Below are 10,713 nucleotides of genomic sequence, written 5' to 3'. Positions count from 1 at the left end.
GCAGGACCCAGCAACCACTACTCCCACTGGGACATGGGCCACAGTGCTGCATAAACAGGAACCAGCGGCTTACATGACTTAGAATGGGACCTCTGAGGTAGAAAATATACGTATAGTCACATTCACATGCCTCTGTGAAGTTCTGTTCAAACCACAGGTTAGAGCATGTTATGGTGCCCATCCCGCTTGCGGCAAATAACATATTTGAGCTAACCAATTATCAATGCTGCACCTTTGAATTTAGTGGGAAATGTTAGTTTAGTGATGTCGGATGGCACTGCTTGACTATTGTATGAACACCCAGCACGTGAAGCTCTTATTGTCTTGGTGTCCAGGGGCACGGCCACCTCCGCCCCTAGTCTATTAGTTAGCATATAGTTTGTATTATGTCTCTAGACAGTTACACAAATGTATTTACTTTTTACTACTGGGCGAGTTACTTTTGATTGAGTCCTATAAAGGTAGTGCAAATGTGACACGATCCGGTAAATGTCCAAGCAATCCTGTACATCTGCTCTGCATGTAGCTTCATCTGCTAGCTAGTAGCAACTAGCTAGATAACAACTTAATCTTGCCAGTTGGTGACAAAATACACATTTGTATTATGCTAGCTTTTAGAAAATAGAACCCACCTTCTTTTATTTGTGTGTGTGACTTATTCACTCATGACTGTGGTAAATTTAAATTGATGCACCTGCCGGGAACCAAATGGTGCCTCCCTCAGTGTTAATGTCTAGTAAGTGGCCCAGTGGACCGAAAGGTTACAACCCTTCTTCTATTCAATCCTTTGTCTTGCTGTTCTAGTTTGATATTCAGAAAGAGGCTGAGTTTCCTGCATCTCATCTTGTAAAGCTTTTACCTTAAAGGTCATGCTGTTGATTGCGCGCTGCATTGTTTTGTCAAGCACTAACAAAGAGCTTACTGACTCATAAGAACAGTGATAGAAATGAGAACTTTGTAAAAGGACTCAAATAGATTTTTTTTTCCCCAAACAGCACTGTATGTCAACCTTCACTAAATTCTATATGCAGTAAATCAGTACCAGTGACCTCTTAACTCAGTGTTTTAAGATGTTTTCGCCTTCCTCGCCGGTTGTTGATCACATCCGGGTTAGTGTTTTGGTGACCTTGAGCCTATTTGTGAGTTTGATGTCTTAACTAGGAACCACCCGCTGCCAGTTTTCTCTCTCTTTTTTTAGAGAGTGTGTTTGTCTCACATTCAGATAGGCAGACATACTAGTTCTGTCTTACTGGTAAAACCGTGCAATGAATTTTTTGGCCGTGAAGAAGACTACCGTTGCTCTCCTGGCTCTCTTTTTATGCAGTGATACTAGTCTCCAGGCAGGTCAGTATCAAAAAATGAAAAGTTCAAGGACCATGATGGTAGATGTTCGTAAAGTCTTCATCCTCTCTACAGGCTCAAAATGTGGCAATCCTCAGGGGAGGAGTCCAATGGTTCCTTATTTGAAGGTGGTTGGAGGGACTGAGGCAATACATGGGTCACAACCATGGCTAGTGAGTAGTGTGCTATTCCTTGACTTATCGGTTATGATCAAGGCAAGCTGACTATTATTTGAATACATTTTTTTTTATTCAATGTTGAGGTATCCCTGCGGAAGAAGGGATTCCATTTCTGTGGCGGAGTTATCCTGAGCAGCCGCTGGATTATGACTGCTGCACATTGCTTTCTATCCTTCTCAAAGTATGTTCTACAGTTACCGGATACCTCCTCAATATACAATGACTACATTTCAAATTGGAGTCTGCTTTATTTTAGAGGGTTTCTCAGTGGTGTTACGGTGGTGGTGGGAGAGTATGACCGGAGAGTCGAGGATGCAGAGGAACAGGTCATTTCCATTCAATCTGTCTCATTCCATGAGAAATACCACCATGATGTGCCCATGAGCTTCGATGTGGCACTTGTACAGCTGGATCAAAATATGAAACTCGGTGAGTTTCCATCATAATCAGTGTCAGATCGACCAACAACTTAAAATCGAATGATGGATTTACTTTTCACATAGGATCATTTGTCCAGCCATTATGCTTGCCACTACCTGATGAGTCCAATTCACCAGAAGCCACTTGCATTGTTGGTGGATGGGGCAGGATAAAAGAACGCAAGTCATTTTCAATTTCATCCCACAGCTGAACTCCAGATTATGTGTGCAATTTTCCATTTGAAGTTTTGCTATTTTTGCCCCCCAGGAGGTCGTCTTCCTTCCATTCTGAGAGAGGTTCAGTTGGAGTTGGTGGATCCAGCCAAATGTAAATATGTTCTCCAGACTGTCACAAAGGCACGCAATGCAGTCAATACAGTTGTTTGTGCAGGACAGGAGAGAGGAGGGAGAGATACCTGCCAGGTAAATGTGACAATTGCATTCGTTTATATTTGGCAACAATTTTCTCTTGATTAGATCGCAGGACAGCCCATAAGTCCAGAGTGCATTTCTCCAGTGAATTTAAGAGAAGAATGCAACCGCTTAACTGGGTCACAGATCTAGTTTGCTATTATGTCCACTCTAAATTTCTCATTTCCTCTAGATCTGATCTTGGAATGCTGAATGATAATCCTTTCCTTTTCCCAGGGGGACTCAGGGAGTCCACTGGTATGTCAAACAAGATCTGGCAACGGTCGCTGGGAGGCAGTTGGCATAACTTCTTGGGGTAAGGGATGCGGTCGCAGTTGGGGAACCAACAGCGCCCGGACGCCTTCCAAAAGAGGATCTCCAGGCATTTTCACCGATGTGAGGCTGTTGCTGCCCTGGATAAAGTACACATTGAGAAATGGTGAGTCAATGAAAATAAGCCCCAGTTTGCCTTGGATATGGCTAGTGTAGGCGTCTGCAACCTCTGGAGCCACGTGATCGCAAAAATAATAATAATAATTATTATTATTATTAGAAATTATTATTATTATTATTATTTACATATATTTTTTAAATTTTGGATGAAATATTCTTTTGAATAAATTAAAGATTAAGATTTAAAAATGAATAATTAAATATTTAAAAAGTCCACCAAGAGTCCAATTTTTAAGTTGTGAGAAAACGAGACAAAAGGTAGATGAAAACATTTTCGAAAATACCAAAAAATGCTCAAAAAGTCATCATAAAATGTCAAAAAAAAGATACAAAAAGTGCTGAAAATTACCATATAATGTACACAAAATTGCCTCCCCAAAAAAGTCTGAAATGAATAAAGGCAGAAAAGAAAATGTTTAAAAAGTAACCTTAACTCATTCACTGCCAGTCATTATAGAAAATTTTTACATTTCCAATACTCACGTGATATTACATTCAATAATTATATATAAACCGAATCTACCAAATAACAGAATAGACTCCCTACTTTTTGTCCCGTCCCGTTCTTTTATAATTGACAGCAGAAAAATGTAGGTTTGCCAAAATACAGCCATTTCTCCCATGGACTCTGAAACTGTGTTTATTTCCTAGAAAATGGGGCAATGATGTCATCTACCGGTGGTTGGGCATCAGTAAAGTTGCTTCCAAGTTTGACATTTACAGTGGAGCATGCTCAGATTCGCCCCCATTTAGCACCGCTCTAAAAAATACAATTGACAAGTATACTTGTCAAAGGCAGTGAATGAGTTTTAAAATGTCCAAAAACAAAAGAAGGCAGAAACATACCATAAAATGTCTGGAATTGCCAAAAAAAAAAAAAAAGTCATATAATTAATTGTTAAAACAAACAAAAAACAAAAAAAAGGCAGAAAAAAAAGTACAAATTAACTATAAAATGTCATAAAACAAAAGAAATCCCCAAAATGACCATATAATGTACACAAAATTGCCAAAAAGGTTTAAAAAAGAAATCATAAAATGTCCAAAAACCAAAGAAGAAAGGCAGAAAATTACCATAAAATTTAAAAGTTAGACAATTAATTCTTAAAAAAATAAAATAATTAATAATAATAATAATAATAATAATAATAAATAATAATAATGCAGGAAAAAAACATTCAAAAATAACTATAAAATGTCATAAAACAAAAGAAGAAAGGCAGAAAATTACCATTAAATGTCTTTGGAATTGCAAAAAAAAGTCAGACAATTCTTAAAAAAAAAAAAAAAAAAAAAAAAGGCAGAAAAAAAAGTAAAAAGTAACTATAAAATGTCATAAAACAAAAGAAGAAATTCCAAAAATTATCATATAATGTACACAAAATTGCCAAAAAGGTCAGAAATTAATTTTAATAAAGGCAGAAACGTTAAAAAAAATTAACCACAAAATGGCCAAAAAACAAAAGAAGAAAGGTAGAAAATGTCTATAGAAGTTATGCTGTCAGGGAAGGCGGAGTCTTATCTTATCTATGCCAGCTAACTTTAGGACCAGTTGCTCATGACATATTGTATCCATTAAAGTGAAAGTCACTGTCAACCGTGCTTTTTCTTCAGTTGTGACTTCTCACACTTTCCAGTGTGAGATACGATTCTCCCTAACCAAGTCTACTGCTTTGACCACAAGCAACTTTAACTGTAATGACTGCAGCATCCATTTTGATCTCAGGTGATTCTAAAGGCTCCGATGACAGCCAGGAGCACAAATAGACCAACTGGCCCTGTTGCACGTTTATTTCTGTACCACAAGTTCTGCCTTGCCATTCATTTTAAAGAGTCAAACAAAAGGATAGACGACTTGAAGTATTAACATTGCCTTTGTTTTGTTCTTGTCCTTGGAATGCTGCATGACGATGTTGGCACACAAAACTGACAGAATGACGAACATTCACACTGGCTGGCATCATAGCAGCATTGCTGTGTGTAAACGAAGGTGGCAGGAGGGTGGTAACAACACTTCCGCGATATTACACAATCGACATGTAAAAGAGGATTGATTATAGCACACGTTGGCGCTCTTTAGATGCGTTATGTAACTTGCCATGTGAAATAAAGAATAGTACATTACGACTACTGCAATTATCCAATTTGACACTCTTGCCTATTTTATTACTTCAATGGGGTGATTTTCATTTGGGCAAGCAGTGCTATCATTTAAATTCATTCTCTGTGTTTCATTGCTTTAGCTGATGAGCAATGGCGGGGAAAGACGTCATTAGGTAAGCTGTTTTTCCTTTCATCAGTAATGAATATCCATCTGCCTTTCACAATGTATTATTTAATATGTTTCAAGGTGCTTCAGGACTGTGCAGTGTGAGAGATGGCATTATAACTGAAAACGAAGGGGTAATCAGAAACCCTCCCCCCTACATTGATCACTATGACAACAATGAGTAAGCGCCTGAAAAATATACTACAGTAAATTCAGATACAATACTACAATTATTTATTGTATATATTTACCATTATACCGTTTTATTTAAAAGGAATGATTTTTTGTATTAATCTTTTATTGTGTGTCTGAGCAGGTTATGTGTGTGGACTATCCAAGCTCCTCCAGGTTGTAGCATTCTACTGCAGTTTAATCATTTGAACTTGGAGAATGACCCTTTTTGTCACTACGATCGACTTACCGTTTTAATAGGGAACGACAGGCCTGTTGGTGAGAGACAAACACACAAAGTGTTATTTCTTTATCTGGTGACTTGTGCAATCTGAAAATCCCAAAATCCCACCTGATGCATCCGCAACAAAACTAAATCCTTGAACAAGATGCAACAAAAATCTACTGATTACAATTCTGAGAAATAAAAGTACATAGCTGCAGTTAGAACTTTTTTAAAGACATCCCTTGTTCAACTTAAATTGATATTGGGAATCACAAATTGAAAATGGAGTTTAAAAAATAGACAAATACATTTTTGTCCAGTCATTCCAACTTTAGTACTGTTGGTGACATTCACTTCCTTGTATATTATATTTGTGCAGGAATATTCTGTGGAAATGTCCTTCCAGACCGAGTGTTTCTGAAAAAAACACAGAGTGTAACACTTGTTTTCTCATCCGACGTGAATGGTGCAGGAAGCGGCTTTACGGTTTTGCATCAGGTTGTCCACAGAGAACCTGATCCTGGTACGGAACACAGACAACAACAATGTGAGATCACATATATCGAAGAGTTATATTACATATTCAACCTTGACAAAGATGATGTGGTAGTGCTCATTTTGACTGACACTTTCAGAGAGAATATGTAGACCAGGGATGGGCAACTGGGGGATGGGCAAAAAAAGAAAAAGCAAAAAAAAAATCTGCGAATATGTGAATTGACAGGTGCTGAACTGCAAAAATGCATTGACTGTAGTTGTGACAGACATGTCTTAGCTGCACTTACGATGGGTCTTACAGGACTGTCTCAGAAAATTAGAATATTGTGGTAAAGTCCATTATTTTCTGTAATGCAATTAAATAACCAAAATGCCATACATTCTGGATTCATTACTAATCAACTGCAATTTTCCTTTTATTGTTTCAGTATTGCTGATTATGGCATTTTCAGCCAAATATCTTATCTCAAAATATTAGAATATTTCCTCAGACCAAGTAAAAAAAAAAAAAAGCCATAATAGGCAATATTAAAACAATAAAAGGCTTGCAATATTTCAGTTGATTTGTAATGATTCCAGAATGTATGGCATTTTTGCTTATTTAATTGCATTACAGAAAATAATGGACTTTACCACAATATTCAAATTTTCTGAGACAGTCCTGTATACTACAACATGTGTAGGCATTTCTATTTTTTATTTTTTATTTTTTTTATTTTTGTTTTTTTGTGGATTTGGAATGCTATACACCGAAAATTTGAATGAGTTGTTTTGTGAAAACAAATGTACAAAATAATTTCTTGCACTTAATGTTGGTTTGCTGTTAAGCACTTTTGTGCCATCTTTGATATATTTATTTATTTATTTATTCCATTTTTTCCCCATTTTCTTTTTATGCAAGAGAGCCCTTAGCACTGGGGGAATTGCAGTTGCTGGTTATTTTGTTGTATGTAAACCCCTCATTGTTGGGGCAAGCCCGGCAGGATATACATGCGTTGAAAACTGTAGAATCAAAAATTAAACATATTAGGAGCGTATATTTTGTCTGTATTTAAAACAGCATTTTTGTGATACATCCGATTAGGAAATGCATGGTCCTATATGGCCGCCGCAGTTCTGATGAGAAATTGTTGCCCCCTCCTTCATTTAAGTTACCCATCCCTTGATATAGACAGTATTTATTACTGGAAGAGATCTGGACTATATCATGGGTGCCTAATATAGTATTTTGGTTTTTGCGCCTTACACATACGTTCCAATGGGAGAATCAAACAGAACATTGTTATCTTAGTTAAATATTTGGGGAACATCTGCTATTGCTGTTGTATTATTATATTATACAAGTGATCATAAAGTCTGTGTAGTGTAGACTAAGTTGGTGACTGCTGCTGTAGACTTAATTATGCACTCTCTGGTAGGGTAGAAGACGAGTAAGTGATACATTTTCATCAAATCCAAGTTTGATTTGTTTTTCTCTCCCTCTGTATTTGTATATGTGCGTGTGTGCGTGCGTCTGTGCACCCTATCAGAATGCAGTACAGTTGTTGTGGTAAAGGAGCAGGATTCTATAAGTAGTCCAAATTACCCACTCAACTACAAGTCCAACTGTTCTCTCCGCTGGGTGCTTTATGCTCCTCAACGTCATATTGTAAAGGTACACAAAATCCACATTTTTTTTCCTTCCGTACTGTAAGCGTTATAAAGGAATTTTTGCTTGTTCATTTTTCAGTTGGATTTTGCTGACTTTGATCTGGAGGAGTCAGACGGATGCTTGTATGATTCCCTCAGTGTCCTGGGTGATGTGCAGGGAACAGAGAAAATTGGTATGACGTTTTAATCCGATATTGTAGCATCAATGAATTGAAAAGAGTTCTAAATAATGATTCATGTGTTGTTGTTCTTCGACTAAATGTTCTGCCAAGCGGTGCTATGCGGCCGCAGTATTCCTCCACCCGTCCTGTCCTACCAAAGTGTCCTGGTGCTTGAGTTCTCCTCGGACAGTAGCATCACACATCGAGGCTTCAAGGCAACAATAGCATTCATCAGCTATGCGGGTATGTGTACGAAGTCAGATTTGCTCAAGGACTTGACAATGTTTTGAACTTTTCATTTAAAGCAAATTATCACTTTCTGCTTCTAGACCTTTTTGAAGACAAAAGAGGAGAAGCAGGTCGAAGAGGCCGGAAAACATCAGGTTGGTGATTTTACATGTACTTGCTGTGTAAGTGCGAGTCAAAGTGACATGTCGAGGCGGTTCAAATCATGATTGAAGAGTAGCGTGGGGTGGATTTGGTTCACCTTATAAATTCTGAAGCTTTGTCATCATTTTAAATATCTCCATTGCGAGACGGCAAAGAATGTCTTCCTCATAAAAGAGATCAATGTACTAGTTACAAGTGTCATAGAAGGACAAATGATTGAAGCGTAGCTCTCTTCAACATTCACCTCTGTTGAGCTGCTTTTGTCATATCAGAAATAGGACATAAATATGTAGCACGTTCATCTTCTTGGATGAATCAGATAGAAGAAGGTGCAAAGTAATAGGCAAAAGTGTCGATTTAGAATGACAATGTGACTGACATCTTACACTTGCACTCCAAATGAAACCCAGTGATAAACAAAACAGCCTACATCAGGCCCATTGTTACTACAACATGTTTGTACAATATTGTGGCTAGTCAAAATCATCCTGCATTCATTTGCTTAAACGGCCACGATTAACTCATCTGGCTCATATTACAAGTTGAGACAAGATGACAATTAAGAGATTAAATGCGTTCAAGTATTCTTGTGTGGTGTCACTTCATGTTTTTTGTGCCCAATGTGTTTGACTATTTCTTGTAAATGATATGATAGATGCGTGTTAACACCCTAGCATGTGTCTGTGTCTTTAACAGCCAGCAACATTCTCCAGGGTCTCCAAGTGTACCTTAGAGACTTGTAAAATGCCACGCCTTCTTTTCCAAGCATTCTTTGGAAAGTATACTCCCTCTTTTGACGATTTGATGATGTAGTGGGTAGTTGGACCTCTTTTTAGTTATACAGGTGAAATCATTCCATTTTATGTTGATTGCTGGTTGATTCTTCAGTTATGCAGATAAAAAAAAACCTCTGCATCACAATCATCCAACTGGTATTGTATTTTTATCTGTATAAATCCCATTCAATGACGGCTTTTACAAACGTCACTTGAGTCACTGAAAATGTTTGAGAATGAAACTACTTTTACATATTCTGTCCTCCATGCATACGTACATGTACACACTTACGCCCTCTGCAGGATGCAACAAGCGATGCAACAATTCTACCCGCTGGTGGGCTTAGTGAAGTACTGCAAATTTCACTGGGGAAATGGATTTTTTATTTTTTTTATTTTTTATTTTTTTTTAAATGTACTTTCTACACGATTTACACAAATGTAGTGCGGTACACGCGCGCGCACACATTTGTGGAGGTATCCTACTAGTATATAATGAGAGAGAGAGAGAGAGAGAGAAGAGAAATGTGGCTATGCGATTGTCGTGTTACAAGTTGAGCTTTTGTTTTGCTTGCTCAAAAACACCTTTGATCTGCTCAGAAATGTGGACGATATTTTCAGAATGTCGGTCATGAGCAAACTTATGACCTACTAATTTCCATAACAGTTCTTCCAGTGCAACAACTGTATATACTTTTTTTTGGGGGGGGGGGTGTTTGAGATATAAAACAGGACAAGATACATAGTTCCTATCCGTAAGTTTGTATTATTCTCAACTTAACTATTACTATATATGCTTTGTTGATGTCAAATATGAAATTATTTACTGGAAAAAAATGTAATATGTAGTGGCTAACCACTTTTTTCCATACTTACTATGTAAATTTTCCTACTGGTCCATAAATCACTGAATGGTTTAGGTGAGATAACATTGAGGAATTTGGAATTGAATACTATAGCTGCAAGCAGCTATAAAGGCCCCTTGCAACCCATCATTCTTGCTTCGATGAAACACTCAATTTGAATGTGATTGGTTTATTTCAGTGGCAGGAGTTCATTAAAATATGACCTAGAAGGCCAAAAATGGCACCAAATAAAGTATAAATAGTGGACTTCCTGTTTTTATTTGTAAATGCATTCAAATGTTTTATTTGTAATTATGTGACACACTTTGATGTATGAAATGTGCCAGATACATAAAGCTTGCCTTGCCTTGCCTTGCCTAGAGAACTTGGATGACACCATTGAAGCTGTGGGAATGTCCAGCAGCAGACTTTGGTTCCAGGAAGGGAAGGAGAGCAGCTTTGATGATGAAGACGATAGCACAGAATCATCGGGGAGAGAGAAGTAATTACTGATATGAAGCATTGCTGGACATTTGAGACATTTGTATCACACAACAAGCTGAATGGTTGTCAGAGAGATGATAGAATGTTAAATGCATAGTAGAGTAGGTTATATCTTGTAACTATTGATAGTTGTGTCGATTGATGCATGGTAACTAGGAGTGATGGCAGTGACGGTTAGAGTGACATTTACTGTATCTAACAGCTTTATATTATATAGCCTCACATCAAACCGTCTTGTCCAAATGAAGGTTGTTACTACTCTGTGCTCGTCATTTTCATGAATGTCGTTCCACTTACAAAATAAGTCCCCAAGTACATTCGCAATGTAAACTGTGGATTGTTGAGAAACGAAAAAGCCATGATCCTGTTGTAAATACTTGTCACTTTTTACAATAAATTAAATATTTAAACTGGCAACCA

At 37.4% G+C, this 10,713-nt stretch overlaps 1 protein-coding gene across 2 annotated transcripts; it reads left to right on the top strand.

The window, feature by feature from the left end:
* Positions 1–810: 810 nt before the first annotated feature.
* LOC144015871 (ovochymase-2) lies at positions 811–10,710 on the top strand. 2 transcript variants are annotated; one of them, XM_077516282.1, is made up of 16 exons: positions 811–1,344; positions 1,417–1,514; positions 1,604–1,701; positions 1,777–1,949; positions 2,024–2,119; positions 2,208–2,362; positions 2,588–2,789; positions 5,047–5,079; positions 5,154–5,253; positions 5,389–5,522; positions 5,849–5,992; positions 7,497–7,621; positions 7,697–7,790; positions 7,890–8,021; positions 8,108–8,161; positions 10,171–10,710. In XM_077516282.1, the coding sequence occupies exons 1-16, from the start codon at positions 1,266–1,268 to the stop codon at positions 10,293–10,295; spliced, it is 1,842 nt and encodes a 613-aa protein (XP_077372408.1). In that variant the 5' UTR covers positions 811–1,265; the 3' UTR covers positions 10,296–10,710. The 2 variants fall into 2 exon arrangements, with proteins under 2 accessions (XP_077372408.1, XP_077372407.1); XM_077516281.1 differs by having other exon boundaries at positions 812–1,514.
* The last annotated feature ends 3 nt before the right edge of the window (positions 10,711–10,713 follow it).

This window comes from Festucalex cinctus, chromosome 3 (assembly GCF_051991245.1).
Source record: "Festucalex cinctus isolate MCC-2025b chromosome 3, RoL_Fcin_1.0, whole genome shotgun sequence".
Lineage (NCBI taxonomy): Eukaryota > Metazoa > Chordata > Actinopteri > Syngnathiformes > Syngnathidae > Festucalex > Festucalex cinctus.
This window is presented reverse-complemented; position numbering and strand designations above follow the sequence as displayed.